Source organism: Pleurodeles waltl, chromosome 8 (assembly GCF_031143425.1).
Source record: "Pleurodeles waltl isolate 20211129_DDA chromosome 8, aPleWal1.hap1.20221129, whole genome shotgun sequence".
In the NCBI taxonomy this organism is placed as follows: domain Eukaryota; kingdom Metazoa; phylum Chordata; class Amphibia; order Caudata; family Salamandridae; genus Pleurodeles; species Pleurodeles waltl.
In genome coordinates, this window is record NC_090447.1 from 1282159975 (window position 1) to 1282180154 (window position 20180).

At 43.0% G+C, this 20180-nt stretch overlaps 1 protein-coding gene across 1 annotated transcript in view; it reads left to right on the forward strand.

The window, feature by feature from the left end:
* Positions 1-20180, forward strand: part of ATP8A2 (ATPase phospholipid transporting 8A2) — a 1954943-nt gene that overhangs the window by 1500291 nt on the left and 434472 nt on the right. The window contains exons 31-32 of the mRNA XM_069202231.1: positions 6512-6573; positions 6694-6750. Of these exons, the coding sequence (XP_069058332.1) occupies positions 6512-6573; positions 6694-6750 (119 nt within the window). The remainder of the gene's footprint in view (positions 1-6511; positions 6574-6693; positions 6751-20180) is intronic.

Genomic DNA, 20180 nt, shown 5'->3' on the forward strand with positions numbered 1-20180 from the left:
TTCAGTTGTCTATCCAATTACAAATCAATATATACAGAGACAATTTATTTGGGATCAGGTACGATTTATAAAATAATTTCTTTGTTGATATGATCTGTTTAGATAATTTGGGGATTGAGTTTATAAAAATATTCACATGCACTTTCATTGCAGCACATATATGAATCGTTTGTGTGTGTAAATTATTGGATATTTATATATAAAAAATAGGATGTTATGCGGTTGCACATATTGGTGTTTGCTAAATGAGATGGCTCAATGTTACTAGTTGGAAATTGGACATGGTCACATTACTTGGAATCACGGTTTTCACACGATGAGTTATATATTGGCCACTTTGGATGGTGAGGGGTTAAGATATTAATATATATATTATGGAATGTTATATATAGATTGTTGTTTGTTGTAGAATGTCCTGAGGAAGTCAAAGGGGTATAGCCCAGACGAAACACGTGTTGACGGGACGATGTGAAAAGATTGTTACAGGAATATTCTTGGACACAGGAATTATTGAGAAGAATAAAAAAACACTGTGAACTACATATTGATGAACATTTGATTTATGTACAGTCTCAACTCATTATAATATTATTATGTATTGAGTGCCGCTCAATTTTGTGGTGTTGGACAACTTCGTTTGTTATCTGGGTTGTAGGGGAATTCCCAGTGAGTGAGAACCGCCTGGTTAATAATTAACCATTCCTATTTTGAGAGGGAGCGCCTATTACCTGACTAAAATTGCCCCAGTAAAGTTTGTGTGTCTATTTAATGCAAGTTTAGTTGCTGCCACTTGGACTCTATGTAGTCTATTGACCAAATAGTCAGGAGCTCTAAGTAATAGGGCATTACAGTAGTCCAGCTCCCTAAGTATGACACTGCACACAATGAGAGGTTTATCTTGGATAAGTGCTAATGTTAGCAACTTCCCGAGACCTCGGAAGAGTGCAAAGCAGGGAGCTGTGACTTAAGTGACATGGCTTTCCTGAGATAACTTGTCGTCAAATAAAGGCCCCAGGATTGCAAACTGCACCTGATGTCTCCTGTTGAGAGGGGCCAAACGATGGGGGGAAAGTATCATTGTGTTAGACCTGTCAGCTGGTTTCCCCTATCTTTTTGGCTTCTGACCTTCCTGTTTTGATCCTGTGCTGAATTTCATTTTCACTTACTTTAAGACACTGGGCACTTTGCCAATGCTGACCAGTGCTAAAGTGCAAGTACTCCCCATGTAAACTATATTGATGATTGGTTTATCCATGTATGGCACATTTGATTTACTAGGAAGTCCCCAGTGCACCATGTGTGCCCAGGGCCTATAAATCACATGCTACCAGTCAGTCTGCAGCACTGGTTGTGCCACCCACGTGAGTAGTCCTGTAAACATGTTTCAGCCCTGCCACTGCGGTATCTGTTTAACTGTCAGTTCGACCTGGCAAGAGCACCCCCTTGTTAGGCTCAAACCTTCCATTTCCCTACATGTAAGTCACCCCTAAGGTAGGCCCCAGGCAGCCCGATGGGCAGCGTGCAGTATATTGAAAAGATAGCACATGCACTGGTGTGTTTTACATATCCTGATAGTGAAATACTGCTAAATTAGTTTTTCACTATTGCAAGGCCTATCTCTACCATAGGTTAACATACGGATTGCCTTGAAATATATTTTAAGTGTAATTAATTTCCCAATGGAAGCAGATAGAAATATGGAGTTTGAGGTCTCTGAACTCACAATTTACAAATACATATTTTGGTGAAGTTGTTTTTTAAATTAGAAGTTTGAAAATGCCACCTTTAGAAAGTGTTTTTTTTCTTGCTGAACCATTCTGTGCCTATGCCTGGTTGTGGAATACACATCTGGGTCAGGATGACAGTTGGGTTGTTTGTGAATTCACCTTGGACAGTCACACAAAGGGAGCTGAGGTGTGCCCTGCATATCTCGATCGGTCTTCCTGTGCTCTAGTGGTGAGAGGTGCTGACACTTGCACCTGAATAGAGCTGTGCCTATCCTTGCACAAAGCAGTCTCCAACCCCTGAGTGTGTCTGGGGCCAGGACAGGAAAGGCAAGGTCTTGTGCACTACAAAAACTTTCCTTTGAAGTTTGCCTGCTTTAAAGGCAGAAATGAGAACATAACTATTGAACCTCTGAGACTACAACTTTAGAATCCTTCTGGAGTGAGGACATTCTGCCAGGAAGAAGAACTAGCTGCTGTAGGAGGGACTGCCACTCTGCCTGTTGCTTTACTGTGTTGGTCTGCTGCTTGCTGCTTCTGTCCCGGGACTGGAAGGACTAGAATTTGCTTTCTACATCTTGCTTCCAAAGGTTCTTCTAGGGCTTGGACTGAGCTTCCCTCCTGTTGGAAGTCTCAGGAACATGAAAGACAGCACCTGGGCTCTCTTTTTGAGAGTTCTGACTCTCCAAGTGGTGCCAAATCCAGTTCCTGGATCCTTGGGAGTGAGTTCTGGTGTAACCAAGAAGAAAGCAAGTATATCAACTCCAGAATGACTTCGGAACCGGCACCACTGTCTGACTGTCCCTGTTGAGTGTAACAACCGCAACTTATGCTGCAGGCCCGACACTGCTGCAGCGCCTCCAAAGTCCTGCCACAGTGTGAGTCCTGGGTGCCGTGTCCCTGACGTCTGGGACACCTGACTCCGACTCTGCTGCACTACCTGTGGCCCTGTGGTGTGATCACGACACAGACAAGTGAACCCCTCACATCTTGACCAGCTGGATTCACAGACCTCGCCGGATCATAGGGAACCGACCTCTCACCACCGATGCCGCATCACCTTCCCTACAACTGCAAGGAATCTACATCTCCCTGCCTAGCAGTAAGGAACCAATGTCTCACCTCTTCTGTAGCTTTAATGAACAAATGCAGCACCGCTTCCAGCGACTCCTCCCCGACTTCGTGCACCGTCTTTGTTTCCTCGTTTTCCAAAAGTACTGTACATGGGGGTCTGTGCAACTCCATGACTGGCCTGCACTCTATCACGGTGGCATTGGACTGTTGGGAATGACTCCTTCAAGATGTTGTGATAGCCCCAGTTGGAGCTATTGGGTTTCTAAATGCTTTTCTGAGATTTAATCTTTAAAAATTAATATATTTTCTTGTGCATGTTGGATTTGTGTTGATTTCATCTTGTTTTCCTTAGGTAAATATTGGTTACTTATCTAAAATGGTGTGTAATACTTCTTTCTTTCCATTGTGTTGCTGTGTGTGTACAAATATTTTACACATTGCCTCTGAGATAAGCCTAACTGCTCGTGCCAAACTACCAAAAGGGTGAGCAGGGGCTGCGTGGCTCCTTTACCCTGACTAGAGGGAGGGTCCCTACTTGGACAGGGTGCAAACCACAGCCAACTAGAGACCTGATTTCCAACAAATGGGCCTGTAGTTAGTCAGGAAGGAAGAGGGGGGTAACTATTGCCTTCTTCCACCTTTGTGGTACATTGCCCATTCCACAGATTGGTTACATAACTGCAGCGTGGGAGAGGTGAGTTTATCTCCCATCTCTTTCCACATCCTAGAAGGTAGGGGATCAATGGGTGAGCCAGATTAAGTTAACATAACAAAAGTTCGGAAACATTCCTCAGAGATAGGTTTGAAGGTATCAAACTTAAAAACATGACTTTCTTATGATGTATCCATTATATTCTGCATGTGGAGTGCTGCTAAAAAGTGAAAATCTTCACTAAGTATAGACACACATTTGCTTAGAGATGCACATTTATTTAGCATAGCAGTTTTCCCAACATTCTTGGGTTATGATTGGCACCTGTAATGGGCCCCTGACAATGAACTATTAGAACAGATAGTCGTCCCCTACATCTCAATAGTGGTATCTGTGTTCACCTCCAAGCTGTATTTGATAGTTTTTGATAGAAAAATAATCTTATCTGTGTGGCTCTTGATTAGCCTGCATCCATACCTGATCTGCAATCACCATATTCAAATCCTTTGATGTAAACAATCCATATCTATGTTGCTCCTGATTATTCAATATCCATATTTGACTCCATTCAATTGTACTCTTTGACATAAGCAGTCTTCATCTCTGTAGATTCTGGTTGGTTTGTTGCCATCTATAGCTTGAAGTCAAAAAGAGGACCAACTTTGGCCTGGACTAATCGAATCCACGCTTTCCAATTCTTATTTTTGTTTTTAATTGAATCAATGAGAAGCTTATTGCTAAATAAACTTGCTAATTAAACTTGCCTGGCATACAGTGGATAGACAGACGGACAGGTCACTCACTTAAGGAGAGCTGGTATCTGCTTATGCAGTGATGTTACGTACCAGAAAAATTCGCTTTCAACCAAAGCTCTCCCCATTCTTAAGGCTCTGGCCAGTGTTTACTTGGCAACTAATTAATGTCCTTAACATTGGCTGGTAAAGTGCTTACATGTTCTTTTCACAAAGTGTGCATCGGATATATCTGTTATAGTTAAGTTACCGTACTTTTTCTGAAAATAATTGCTTGTTGTCATACAGCAGCAGCTCGGTGTTTGTGTAATTAAATAAATCATAGTGAGTTGCAGTACTTAGTTGGAAGCCTTTTTAATAGTATGATAAGTAGTGCAAGGCTCATCTCTTCTCTAATCTTTGTTGTCTTTGCTCCACATTCTTACCACACCTGTTTACATGGAGGGAAGTTGCCATTGACTTATCTGAACGTGGGTTGGCTGCAAAAGTGAATGCACTGGCACTGTAGCCTTGCCATTCCAGAGGCCCATGGGTTTGTTCCCTGGAGTGGTTTGGATGGTTTTGTCCTCTGGCCCCCTGTGAGAATCACTGAAAAGTAAGGATCTCAACACTAAAGTGAAAGATGTGAAGGCAAGGTTGCTGTTGATGCACAGTTGATAAAAAGGTACATAGTAGTGAGGTTATGACACTGACGCTACTAGAGACATTGATATTCACGGATATGAATATGCCAGCTTGAAATAAACATACACGCTAATTGGCATAGGAGCTTATATGGAGAAAAAGTAATCAAAAGTAGCTGCAGAAGCAAACAACAAACTGGTTATTATGAGCCAGCGGCAATGCTGTAGGCCGTTACCCATTGGGCCAGCGGGTGAAAACTCTGTTTCCGCCCACTGACCCAGCGGGTAACTTGTAATGGGGTCACATGGGAAGGCAGCCGCACTGGCAGCAACCTGACCGTTGGGACGTCGGCAGACATTGTAAACCGTCCGCCAAAGTCATAATGACCCCCAATGTGTTTGACTGATTCGTTTTAGAATTGGTTTTGGAACTTTTTTTTACCTCTCTCATGCTGGGACAGTGTGCCATAATTATTATCGATGTACAAAGCTCACAGAGAATCCCAAACACAGAGCAAAATTCTAGCACTTGAAACCACATAACCTTTGCATGCGTGAAATAAAGCATACTCCACATAAAAAGGTCCTTTTAAGGCCAAAGCTTGTTTTTCCTCATTCCCTGAGGCTTATATGTGAGCATGGACCATGGAAAAGAAAGGCATTTTTTAAACTTTTTCAACAGCATGTTTGACATGCACATGACACTTGACCTAAGAGTTACTGAGACGAAAGTTGTATGCTGTACCAGTCTCCAGAAAGGGATTGAAGTATCCTTAACCAATTTTCAGGTTGTTACTTTTTGTAATTTTGAAAGCGATTTGAAGAGATAAAATCCATTCAGGTTCACATCCATTTTGTAGAGAGCATTACTTTGAGTTATCCAAGCTGATGCCTAATATGAATGGGCTAGGTTTCATTGTAGCAAAATTTATCAGAACTTTTCTTTGTTAAGGGCCTGTACTGGGTGGCTTACGTTCTGTTTTAGTGAAACTCTAAGGGACAATTTTCAGAGCGAAAGAGCACAAGGCTTGCACGATCAGTTTGTCTAATTCTTTTTTCTTTCTATATATGAGTACATCGCTCCAGTGTACCCCGAGTGTCTAAATTTTCATGATCATATACATTTTGGGTGAAAATGTTTGCAAATAAAATTATAATTACTAGTGATAGTTTGGTGCTGGTAAACTTGCTTTGCAAGTAGCATGCATGGTAATGCTGTACCTATTTGATAAATGTTTTTGGTATTCCCAGAATGACAAGTAGTTAACATGATTGTTTTTTGTGGGGAAGACTCACAGGGAGAAACAAGTAGAAAATATAAATTGTGTAGCCATGTTAGAACATGTTATGCATTTTCATTCGGTTATTTTCAGTGAACTCTACAGCTAGTTGCCCGCTTCGCATCAGTCGCTATCGACATGATCTGTTACCTCCAGATCACTGTATTCATAGCTGACAATATACATACCCTGGGATGATTTTTGACATTGCAACGACTTAACGTGAGAGAATAGTATTGAAAATATATATGTGATGATTTTTAACTGAGCAGCAAGGAGATCATTGGGTCTCACTAGAGCAAAATGTGTCACATTACATTGTGTTGTATATCTGCGGGATTTTGTGCAAATTTGAAGAACCTTGATATGAACCATTTCTGATATATATTTCTCCTGTATTTTCTAGATGCAGTATTTACAAATGGACAAGTTACAGACTACTTGTTTGTTGGAAACATTGTTTACACTGTAAGTCTGTAGGACGTCTACAACATTCAATTTAATTAAAACGTGTATACGTTAGACCTAAACTACAATTGAAAAACTGAATTTGATGTATTTTCTTCCCCTTGTGTCATTTTTTTTCAGTATGTTGTGGTTACCGTTTGTTTGAAGGCTGGCTTGGAAACCACGGCATGGACAAAAGTGAGTAATCTTCTGGTTTTGTTCTATAATTGCTAAGAGTGTCAAATTCATAGTATTTCTTATGTCAACAAAGAGCATGATTCATGTGTTTAGATTTGCAGATGAGTCTATTATCTAAGCAATTAGAAGGATTTTCTCTTGTGTTTGAAAAATCGAGAAAATCTCTGTAGTGAAGGTGAAGTCATGCTTATCTTTGGGGTTGGATGTAATTGCTTGTGATGGGTGGTGAACTGAGTGAAGTGCAGACAGAAGGGGTTCAATACAAAAGCCTTACTGCAGACAGAAAATGCAGATAATGACTTTTGTAGTCTTTTTTATGACAAGACATTAGTCCATGCAGCCCTGCAATCATTTTTAACTCCATTTTAATCTGGAAAATAGGGGGGTAGCCGTTTTGTTTTTTTAACTTTTTTTATATTTTAGCAGTAACATGTAACTAATTTGGGAATATAGATAATTACCTTTTATATACAAATACAAAGATGAGATAATAAGCTATGACATATCCACCATGAAATCTACAAAAGTGCAATAACACAATAAAAGCAGAAATGTGGTCTCTGTTTTCAGAAATTAAAAGTTTTAGAGTGGGAACGAATGAAGGAATGACCCAGTAGAGAGTGTCTGTGTCATTTCATCACCATTGAAGTGAATATAAACGTCAGACTAAAGAGATGGCCAAGAACTAGGGTAGAATTAATCTCTGTTTCTGATAGGAGGAAAAAGGGTTTTGTTTTGCAATCACTGTTGGAGTGAAAATTACTCTGAACTTTACCACCTCAACTGAGAAATAAATGTGCTTTTCACTTCTTTCCCCTGGTCAGGGATAGCATTGCTCCCCCGCGCAGGTCTACCTGCTGCCTCTGCTGCTTTTCACTCTTTGAGCCTGTCTGGCTCGTTGTGTTTGTGGCCCTCCTCCAGCTTGTAATCTGTGGTCTGCACCTCATCCCTGGTGGCCTAGTGGTTGCCTTCTGTCTCTCTCTCTGCTGCCTTCTACTTTTTCTCTGTCCCTTTTCTGCCTTTTTGCTCTGTTGTCTTTAATTCAGTTATTCCAACTCCTTTTGCCTTTTTGCTTTTTTTGCCTTTTTCTCTCCTTTCCCCGCACCTCCCCTGCTGCCACTGCAGCCCCGTCTCTCCCAGCACTGTGTTTCCCACCTCCCAGCTTAGCGACCCCTCTCATTTCCCTCCCCTTTTTAATGGCGGCTGCTTTGCGGTGATAGGAGCAACTTTGCTGATCCCTGGTCAGCAGTAGCATTGCTCCCCTCGCGCAGCTCCACCCGCTGCTGCTGCCTTTCATCCTGTGAGCCTTCCTGGCTCGTTGTGTTTGATGTCCTCCTCCACCCACATGCTCCCACCTGCGTCTCATCCCTGGTGGCCTACTGATGGCCTTCTTTCTCTTCCTATGCTACCTTCTGCCTTTTCTGTGCCCCTTTTCTGCCTTTTTGCTCTGTTGCCTTTCTTTATGTTTTTTCAACTTCTTTTGCCTTTTTGCTTTTTTTGCCTTTTTTCCTCTGTTCTCTGTGCTTCCCCTGCCACTGCTGCCCCTTCGGTCCCGCCCCCTCCCACGGCCATGTTTCTTACCCTCCCACCTCTCAGCATACCAACTCTTCCCTTCTCATCCCCTTCTTAACGGCGGCCGCTATGCAATTATAGGAGCAAGTTCACTGACTCCTGGTCAGCAATAGCATCATTCCCCTCGCATAGCTCCACCTGCTGCTGCCTTTCACTTATTGAGCCTGTCTGGCTCCTTGTGTTCAAGGCCCTCCTCCACCCACAGGCTCCTGCCTGCTCCTCATTCATGGTGGCCAAGTGGTTGCCTTCTGCCTCTCTCTCTGCTGCCTTCTGCCTTTTCTGTGCTCTTTTTCAGCCTTTTTGCTCTTTTGCCTTTCTTTCTGATTTTTCAACTCCTTTTGCCTTTTTGCTTTTCTTGCCTTTTTTCCTAAGTTCCCTGCACCTCCCCTGCCTCTGCAGCCTCGCCCCTCTCCTAGCGCTGTGTTTCCTGCCCTTCTGCCTCCCAGCTTGATGACCCCTCTCACTTCTCTCTTCCCTTCTTAATGGCAGCCACTGTGCAGTGATAGGAGTGACTTCACTGACCCCTGGTCAGCGATAGCAGCGCTCCCCGTGCAGCACCACCTACTGCCGCTGCTGCCTTTCACCCTTTGAGTCTGCCTGGCTTGTTGTGTTTGAGATCCTCCTCCACCCACTGGCTCCAGCCTACGCCTCATCCTTGGTGGTCTAATGGTTGCCTTCTGTCTTTCTCTCTGCGGCCTTCTGCCTTTTCTGTGCCCCTTTACTGCCTTTTTGCTCTGTTGCCTTTCTTTCTGTTTTTTCAACTCCTTTTGCCTTTTTGCTTTTTATTGCCTTTTTTCTCCATTTTCCATTCCCCGTGTGTCTCCCCGGCTGCCCCTGCGCTTCGCCCCCTCCCAGCGCTGTGTTTCCCACCCTCCCACCTCCCAGCTTAGCAGCCCCTCCCTTTTCCACTCCCCTTCTTAATGGCGACCGCTGTGTGCCAAAGGCAAACCCGTCTGTGCCCGTCCCCACCTGGACTGCGCCAAGTGCCACAGACCCTGGTTCCTGATCCATCCACCTATATGACACCAGGACCTTGCACGCCCTCAACACCGGAGGCTCAACAGCCTGCCACGGCACCTCACCCAAGGGCACCCAAGGCCCATTCTCCTGCCACAACTGCACCTTCACCTGTTCTCGCATCGTAAACCCCACCTCCGCTGGTCCTCCAGAACATCTCAGATGTATACTACTCAAGACTCCCTCATCAAGCATGCAATAGAAGTTTGGGACCTCCTTGACTCCATCGCTCCTTCTTCAAGGAGACCTGGATCACCACCTCCTCAACTCCAAACATCACCACTGCCATCCCCAACGGCTAGAAGATCATACATCAAGACCGCGTCAACCAACCTGGAGGAGGTGACGCCATCATCCACAAAAAATCTCTCTGCCTCACAACAGCATTGATATCCAGACTCCCGTCGCTGAACACCTTCACTTTCAGATCCAAGCTAATCCTAACACCACCCTCCACGGAACGCTCATCTTCAGACCTCTGGACCCTACCCACCCTTCAGCGAAGCACTGGCTGACTTCATCGCCACCCAAAGCCCTCAACTCAATAGACTACATACTCCTGGGTGGCTAAAATTTCATCTCGACAACCACAGTGACCCAAACACCTCTACCCTCATGTAGAACCTCGCCACATTCAGACTCAAGCAACTGGTCAATCTCCCCACGCACTCAGCAGGATACACCCTCGACCCTGTCTTCTCCTCCAGAAACCACATCTCCTCCTTACACATTTGCAAACTCCACTGGACCGACCACCACTCTGTCCACTTCTTCTTCTCCAAAATGGTCGAGCAGCACCAAGACCACTGCCCCCATGCAGAAACAGAACCAAGGTCACCAAAGCCCAGCTCACCACCGCGCTCCGCCACTTCCCTCCACCGGATGCCAACTCCTCAGCCCACAACCTCCACCAATGGATCACCGACTGCACCAAGATCCTAGCCCCTGTAAGGAAACCTGCTTAAGGAAACCTGGCGGCTACCATCACCACAGGAGACCCCGCTGGTTCCCCTCCCAACCTCGAAAAATAATCCAAGATTGCACGCAGACGACTCAAGAGAAAGTGGAGAAGCAGTATGAGAGTAACAGACCGAAAAGCCTTCAAAGACACCGTCACATCACTCTACCAGCTCATCAGATCGACTAGGAAAGCAATCATTCAGGAGAGACTCAACATCAACACGCACAACAGCAAGGAACTTTTCACCATAGTCAAGGAATTCACAAAACCTGACACGGACACTACGGGCATCCCACCCTCCCAAGACCTCTGTGAAAGCCTAGCCACCTTATTCCACACGAAAATTTAGGACCTCTACGAAGGATTCGCAAGCAAAGGATCACCCCCCCACCAGCAAAACCCCGGATGCTTATCACCAACCGATCATGGAGCACTGGACCCTCCTCACCCCAGAAGAAACCCTCAAGATCATGAATACTACCCACTCTCGGGCACCGTCGGACCCATGCCCCCACCACATCTTTAATCAAGCCAGCGCCATCATCGCTCCAGAGCTATGCCATACCATCAACTGCTCCATCAAAACTGCCACTTTCCTGGATGCCTGGAAACACACGGAGATCAAGTCCCTCCAGAAGAAACATCCCACAATTCCAACGGAGCTGAAAAACTACAGACCTAGCTGTCTGCTCCTTTTTCCAGCCAAGCTAATCGAAAAAGTGATCAACACACAGCTCACTATGTTAATCAAAGCCAACCACATCCTCGACCCCTCCCAATCTGGATTCAGGAGCAACCACAGCACCAAAATGGCTCTCCTAGCAGCCCCAGATGACGTCCGCGCCCTACTGAACCACGGCAAGACAGTTGCCCTCCTCCTCCTCGACCTCTCTGCCACCTTCGACACCGTCTCCGACACCACCCTGTGCACTAGACTGCACAACGCAAGCATCCGCTGCAAAGAACTAAAGTGGATCTGCTCTTTCCTCACCGGCCGAACCCAGAGAGGCAGGCTCCCACCTTTCACCTTGAAGGTGACACAAACCAGATGCAGAGTTCTCCAGGGCTCCTCTCTGAGCCCCACCCTCTTCAACATCTACATGGCCCCACTTGTCAAGATCGTCAGACACCACGGGCTCCACATCGCCTCCCTCACCAACTAACCATCAACAGCCAAAAATAACTTTTACAACGGAATGAAGTCGACTGGATGAGGGACAGCTGCCTCAAGCTCAGACAAGATGGAGATCCTCATCCTGGGGCCCTCCACAACGTCAGACCTGCCTCCCTCAACCACTGCCTCTCCTTCTACACCCCTTTCAGGCAACTCAGCTCAGTGGAACTGGCCCTCGCTATCATCCCCAGGATCCAGAAGAACACGGCTGGAGGAAGATCCTTCTCCTACTTCACCACGCAGACCTGGAACACGATGCTGTTTCACCTCAGGCAGTCCCCATCGCTGACTCGGTTCAGGAAGGACCTCAAGACCTGGCTCTTCGACTGACCCGTGTCCCCAAGCTAGGTCCATGAGACGCCATGAGTGATAAGCCGTGTTTTATAAATGTTGATTGATTGATTGATTGATTGATGTGGCCATTGTTGTCCTGTAGTTCGTAGATAGATATTATTGGCACATAGGGTTATATCAGGCCCAGGGTGAGAAAAAAATCTAATCTTAGTTGATAAATTAGACCAAGTCAAACCTTTCTTCCCATCTAATGAAGCTAACATTTTGCTTCCAAGAATGTCACTACAACCACATATCACTGTATAGTAACCGTTACATTGACCTATCATTAGCTTGATTAGGTATGTATACAATGTGTTTACATTACAATGACACCACTATATTGTTAGATCAGCTACAAGAGGTGCAAATTTAAACTTCTCACCATCGCCGACAAAGCCCCCCACAACATCGGACCAAAGCTAATCAACTACAGAGTCTCCTTTTACCAGCCAACCAGGGAGCTCTGCACGACAACCCTTGCCCATGTCCCGAGAGTCAGCCGCAGCCGCTGCGGAGGGCGCTTCTTCTCCTCACTAGCAGCCAAGCACTGGAGCGACTGCCCCACCCACCTCCGCCGCTCACACAGCCTCCTCGACTTCAGAATAAAACTCAAGACTTGGTGAGGAGTGGCACAGGCACACTGCGACTACCCTGGGTGCCTGGATACTCCCCTGGGTGATAACCCGTACTTTACAAATACTATGATTGATTGCTTTACAGGCCTTACAACCACAATAAAAGAGACTGTGTTTTAATTGTAACAACAACTATATCCTTGTCTGGTCTTTTTACTGGATTGCTGCAATTTCTTTAATGTCTGCAGAGTTGTCTACAGTATCCTGCTCTATTGTTTTTTTGTATTATGTTGTGATTTATTTCCCCTGGTTGTCTAAGGTCCTTTTATTTTTCATCACATACCTGGTCTATCCCTGTGGTTAGTTATCTGGATTACTAATGTGTTTATTTGCTTAATTGTGTTTTTAAGGTGCCTAATGTTCTTTACATTCCATACCTATGTTGTGTTGGCCTGACAGTTTTCTTTGTATATTTATGTGTATATGGCCTTTACCCTCTACTTAAGTCTTGAAAAAACCCTCCATCTCCTTTAACAAAACACATATTAGCTGGGTGAAATAAAACATTAATTTGGAAGAAAATAAATCTGTGTTCTAAATACAACCATAAAGGTACTCGGACTGTTCTACACACTACACACAGAGATAGAAGTAGGCAGGGGAATGTGGGAACGATGTTCCCAAGTTTTATTAATCTGATCGAAGCAGTTCTCATACATTTTATTTAAAAAAAGCACCATTCCTGAGTTGCAGGAGGTTAAAGGGGGGGAGGGGGATACTCCGGTACTATGAAGAGAGAGAAGGGAGAGGCAGTCAAAGAAGCAGCGAACCTCCTCCCCACAGTGCTGTTTCCTGGAAGAAATTGAACTATGTGTAACTGGTTAATTGGCAAATCTAAAAACTAGTTTGGAGTCAGTATAGGCGTTCATTTATATAATTTGGATTTTGTCCTTTTAGTGGAAAGGGTGCACTAGGTACAATCGGCATATTACTAAAACAGAACTTTTGAAAGCAATGTAAACAAACAAAATCTTTTTGCACATGTTTGTGACAGCCTATTTACTGTGTGCCACCTATGTTATGCTGTACTAGTACACTTTTTACATTAATGACTTACTTATTCACGGTGCTTCCTGTCATAGGCGTGGCCCACTTTGCACTATAAACCAAGACACTATTGCCACAGCGCACCAACTAGGATTCAATCCGGTGACCATCCAGGTACACCCACAGACATCTGTAGTTGTTTCATTAACCAACCAAAATGTCCTACCGGAAAAATGCATTTCTCACAGATAAAATGAGGTTGCATTTATTTTTCATTTAATGTGTGTGTATTATATTGTGTATGTATTTACCTCTAGGTGAAAGGCCAAACAAAAAGTTACAGTATATGTTGTTATTTTGTTATTCTTAGCTATATCTCTCAACGTGTCCCCACCCACCCTTCAACTCTTGCCCCTCAGGTCCCATACTTTTCTTTATGCGACTTCGACAGCTAATTACACACATGGGACGACGCAATGTGAAGTTATCGTCCTTCAGCCATGACAACTGTGTTCTCAGAAATATGGTGTATTTGTAAATTGTATACTGTAACTGGGCGGTGTACGCTTTGGTGACCACTGACACCGTGTTTCGTTTTCCACGGCATGTAGCAGCATGTATACCTCCTAAACTTCTGATGCATGACGGCTACTATGAAAGTAACTGTGCGACCGGGCCCACAACAGTGCATTACTTTATGGAATCCTTTTCCACCTGGTCACACTTCTAGGGCCTAAATACTGCCACTCTGTCTCACTATGGCAGTATTGTGAGTAATGAGATCTGTATAAATAGCCAAATAACCTGCTGTATGGTTTTAGTACATAGTGAGTAAAATATCAAATTATAGAAAGGTAGCATGTTCAGCAAAACGGATTTAAAACTTACTTCAGTGCAGAGTTTTGCATTGGCCCAGCCTGCAGTGGTAGCGTTCACTTTTGTAAAATTCTACATTTCAGGACGAGCTGTCATTGGAGTCCTCAAATATCACAATGTAATCTACAGTAGACTTCAATAAAGCGTATGCTACAATCAGCGGTTTTTTATGCATAGTTATGGATTTGGCACATTTGCCACATAACCCATCATCAGCTGCAAAATCTGCAGAATTTTTAACAAAAAACAATTGTTTCTTGCTCAAATGGATCAAAACTTACTAAAAATGAGGCGAAGCAGTTGAAGGGCCTTTTCAAAAGGTCAACTGGTCATCTTTCGGTTTGTTTTTCTTCTATTTGGTTGTTAAACTGGGTCTAATGAGGTGAAATATTAGCCCAGACAGTATTAACATGTGTACTAAATAGAAATGATGCTGCATAATATGCCTTTTCTTGTCACATAACTTAGTCACCCTTGCCAAATAAGTTGGTGTTCCCCTACTGCATAACCAACGTGGCCCTGACTACAACCAGTGTAGATGAAAGCGTAACCTTAGAAAACCCATACAAGCAATACCTTGAAGCCTCAGACGTCCTTCACTGGCTCCAAGTGGGGTCACGAAGACCAATGTAAATGATGCAGGAAAGAAAACTGCCCTCACTTTGTGGTCAGATTTGAGCTGAAACCAAATAAAAGTTACAGTCTGGTATTGTAAGAGCGAATAAATGCAGACAGAAAACCCACAACAAGCCAGGGCTGGATTCCTAATTACATTCTCCCTGCGACCCCAGTCCTGCCCCTCTCTTCATTGAGAGCAAACAGTTTTCCACTGGACTTTTCTGAGCTCTGGTAATATGCTATACCAGTGGTTCCCAACCTTTTGACTTCTGTGGACACCCACTTTATCATTACTGGAACTCGGGGACCCCCACTGAATCATTATTTGAAACCACAAACCCTTCCCTCCTCCCCCCACTGAGTCGTTACTGAAAGCTGGGACCTAATCTGTTAATATTATTAAATTTTCTAAGCAGCCCCAGACCCCTGAGAAGGCTTTGCGGACCCCCAGGGGCTCCCGGACCACAGGTTGGGAACCACTGTGCTATACCATACTTTGGAACTTTGCGGTCTTGGAGTGTAAATTTTTTGCAGTGTGCTCTGGAGTGACGGAAAGGATACTTGCAACACAAGTTAAAACTCCTAATATATAAATGATTATCATATTAATTTCCTTAAAAAGACTGGCAAATATCTTTCAACCAAAAAAATGTGTCTACATTGGCTTCTTTCTGAAACTTTTATCGTAGCTAAAACAGGATTTTCGACAGAATTTGCCATGACAAAATTACAGGTTTCCTAAACCCTGCCATTAAGAGGCCTTATTATTGCAGCTGCAAGCGAGCCCTCGCACGCGGGTACCATGAGTGTGTTAGGGGTATGGCTAAGCCTCAACTCCATCATCAAGTGTATGCGTTACATGGAGCACGCGGGGCTCTCCAGGGAGGAGTGCCAGCGCTCCAGCAGATGCTGGCGGAGGATGGAATAATATTAAAGCTGTGAAAATATGTCCTGCTGTCCACAAGCATTCCGAATAGTTAAAATGCGTGAGGGACAGGGGAAGTGACGTCCCTGTCTCCGAGTATCGTGTTTCCATGCTTCTCTGCATTCAGGAGAATCTTTTGCAACTCTGTGCCTGGATTCTGGGCATGCCAGATATATTTAGGATGATAAATGAGAACGTAATGCATTGCTTGTACAGTGTTCCTTATTTCAGCATCAATATTGTATGTGTCAAAATAGACTTTGACATACATAGTTCTTAAATATAAAGGAGCAGATTTCAGAGCCCCTGGCGCACGTTAGTGGCATTTTTGTTATGCCAATGTGGCCCAATATGGCCAAAATCGCTGCACCAAATTTACAAAGAGGCGCAATGCTGCATTGCGCCACTTTGTAATCCTTTGCACTACATTATGCCTGCACCAGGCATAGTGTATGCAAAGGGGACGTTCCACCGTTAGGGGGGGCTGAAAAAATGACACAAAGAAATCCAAGAGATTTCTTTGCATCATGTTTTTCAACACTTTTAACCTTTTCTCAGAGCAGGCATTAAAAGGAGGCACACCATTATTTACAATGGGCCCTAATCGGCTTTGCAGGACTAGCATCAAATCTTTTGATGCTAATCCTGCAAAGCATCAAATTATGACGCTAGTTCCCTAAATACCTCCATGGTGGGCCATATAATATATACGGCGCACACATGGTAGCGTTAGGGGGGCGCTAAGAGGCATTACAAAAGTCATAAATCTGCCCCAAAATGTTTATTAAAAAGTCTAAGATAGCAATGATAACTATTGAAGGGCAACACACAAAAATATTTGATTCAAAACACAGTGATGGGAAGCTAACTAGGGATGTGCATCATGTATGGTATAGAGGCCTGTAGAACACACCTTGCTTGTTGTAAATGGTGCCTCCACTGAACTCATGAACTTGTGGCTTGGTGATGGTCTTCAGCAGTGTTAAAGAACTGGTATGTGATGTGAACCTGATACCCACACGGAAGCTGTGTAAGGGTTTGCCTTCGGGTGTCTGAAGTTATTCGTCATCATTACTTGAAATAACATTCATCGTACAGATGGCAGCTCAGCAGACATCACTTGATCATACCCTGAGCCCTATAAGACAAGAGATGCAGTATATAGGTGCCTGTCTTCACCTACCTCTCCTGGTCCTTTAATAAGAAGGAAAGAGAAACTGGCCAAGGTGTTACAAATGTTCCTAAATCCCTCTTAAACATTTTATTTATATGGATTTAATGCATACAGCAAAGTATTCAAACTCAAAGTGCACTGCAGCGTGCAGAATCGCCCTGTTAGTCTACTAAACAGCTTTCTTTCTATACATATATATATTTATTTTTTTCTTCATTTGGCTCTTTCTGTTGTCTAACCTTTATCGAGTGTTTCCTATGGTTCCCTTTCATCTTTCTTTCCCTTCATGTCTATAGTTCTTGCTTTTTAGGATAGTTCTCTTTCCCTCTCTAGTAATATATTTTAATCCTATTAATTTGGTCACTACTCACAGTTTATTGGCTTAGTGGCTATCATATCCAACAGTTATTATTCCCAGAACTATTTCTTGTAGCTTGAGGTTGCAACCCTTTGTTGTGTAACATTTATCTTCCTACGTCTTCCCATAACCGTTGCATTGTCTTGCATCCCAATGTACAGTTGTAGAAGGTACAAACCTTTCTGTAGGTTTTCAGCATGTGCACTCTTATCTCCCACCCACTCTCTTTTATGGCACTGGTGTAAAGTAGATTCTGTGAACTATTTTAAACAGAAACAAAAGTAAATGCTGTTGCCACCTACCACTCCTTTTCCAGTATTCTTGGGTAAACATCTTACTTATTCACACATTTTGCAAACAGTGTTTGCAGGTTGGATCTCAAGTATTTTGTAGGAGACCCTCTTAGTTGCTTCTCCTAAGGTAAAGTTCTCAGGCTGTGCCTTCATTATCTTTATTTCTTGATCCATTGCCTGTCTTATACGTTATTTCTCAGTACATTTCAAACGTCTTTGTGATATAATTCTCCCCATTTTCGTTGACCTTTCTTCATCTGGCTTCAAGTCCCTGAATTTTGGTCATCTGTGAAGAGTTCCTATTCCCTTATAATGCTGATGGTTTAACTAGTATTCTACCCAGTTTGTAGGTGAACACGTATATATTCAAATTTATGGCTTTCCGTAGTTTCTTCCTTACAATTAATCAGCATGGGCTTTTTTTATACACACTCCTACATGTTTACATGTCCTGCTAGTTATTGTTCCATTCTAACGCATGACCTACGGTACCTATTCTCGGATAAAGAAATAGTTTCATTACTTTGTGGTGGACCATAAGGCACTTTTCTATCTGTTGCACCATTCCTTCGCTCTCCCAATTCTGGGTTAGAGTAGTTAGTTTCATTCTGGATTCCGCTTGGGTGTCTGTTCCTTTACCCACGTGTCTGCTACTAATTTGGGGGACATCTGCAGAATGTAGAGAAACTAGTAGAAGCAAGTTTAAAAAGCTTTAGTCTTTTTTCAGTTGTTATGGTAGGTAAACTCATCTAAGTACATCCCTGCAAAAGCCTTATTTAAAACGGTGAAGATTTTCTTCTGTGAAGTTTCCCTATTATCGTTCATTGATCCTGCAAATTCTTGGATTCCTTTTTCTTGTGATTTCTTGTCCCTAGTATACATAACAAGGATTTGCCCCACTGGTTATCAATTAAGTATTTCTGAAATTCATGTAACTATCATTTTTTGAGAGAATATTTCTTGGTCACGTTAGAATACATAGATTTTTATTTGTAGTCCTTTTTACTGTTCCAACTGCCGATCTCTGTGTTACAGTACGTCTTCTCTTCATATCGTGTAATCCTATGACCAATAAAAACAGGAGTGGCATGGGTGGCGTCCTGTCCTCATTCCTGTGAGATTAGAAATCTTCATTAATACCATAATTCACTTTCTGGCTTTTCATGTCGTGTTTCACTAATTTTTGGGGAATTTCTGTCTAAAGGTACATTTTTTTCCACTTGAAGAATATGTACTCCAGGGAGTCACGGATGTTTACAAGTAAGGCCAGTATTCCAACCCTACTTTTATTTATTTTTATTTTGTTAATCATCACACAATTCATTAAATTCTGACTTGTGGATTTTTCTTGTAGAAATCCATTTTGGTTCGTTAGTACTGTTATCTAAACTATTTTGATAACCCATTCCGCAAATGCCTTGCCTTGATGTTAAATTCACAGTTAAGCAGAGATAATGGTCTAGGGGATGAGCTTTTGTTTCATCTTTGCATTCATTTGGTATGTTTTTGATTGTTGTCTTAAACACATTGTATTGGATGTGTTTCTTTCATAAACAGTAATCTGAATTTCTCCACTTGTTTTTGTAATTTGGGGTTTGTTTATGTATACGTAGCATGCTTTAATAGTGCTGTTTATCGCTATGTGGTACACAATTCACTTACCACTGGTATCTGCATTCACATTATGTTCATAATCAATTTTTATTGCATTTTTTAAAGAGTTTTGCTCTCTTATTCCCACATTTTCATATCATTTGTTGTGTTTTTTTTGCCTCTCCTATCCCTACAGCTTAGTATGTATCCAAGTATGGGTCTCTACCACTTGTTGCCACTTTATTTTCCTTGTAGAATCATTCAGTCCCTATACTAAGTTTAATGGTCATGTATAATGGCATGGGTTTCCATATTGCATAGTAATTGAAAAAGAGCGTGAAAGGGGGCCCCATGCTTAGTGCAATTCAGTATGGGTCAGAATACCCATGTTTTAAATTGCGACCATTTAACAGTTACCAGCCCATCAATGGAGGTAGTGCCTGATTCACAAAGGGGAAGCTGTCCCCGCTGGACTTTTTAAACAATATATTTTTTAATACAGCATGGGTTCCTTCAGGTTACATGACCTGCTTTAAAATGAAAAGCTTTATGTGAATGCAAATGCAGGGATCGTGGTCTGGCGTTCCTTGCAGGCCTCCCTTTAATGCAGCGAACCACAATCTGGTAGCAAATAGCAGCCTTCCTAATTAATATTCATTAGTAAGGTCATCCTACGACCCATTCCGACTGGAGATTTTCCATGTGACCTAACAGTACATAGTTTGTGCCATAAAATTAAGACTGATTGCAAAACAGTCAGTGTGCAGTTTACAAAAACGTTTTACAATTAATCTTTTAGTACCTCAGGCCCTTGGTTCCTATTTCTAGTCTCCTGTTATGTCTTATTAGTAGTAATAAAATATTCATATGGATCGTTGGTATTTTTTCAGCTTTTTTATTTTCATACTACA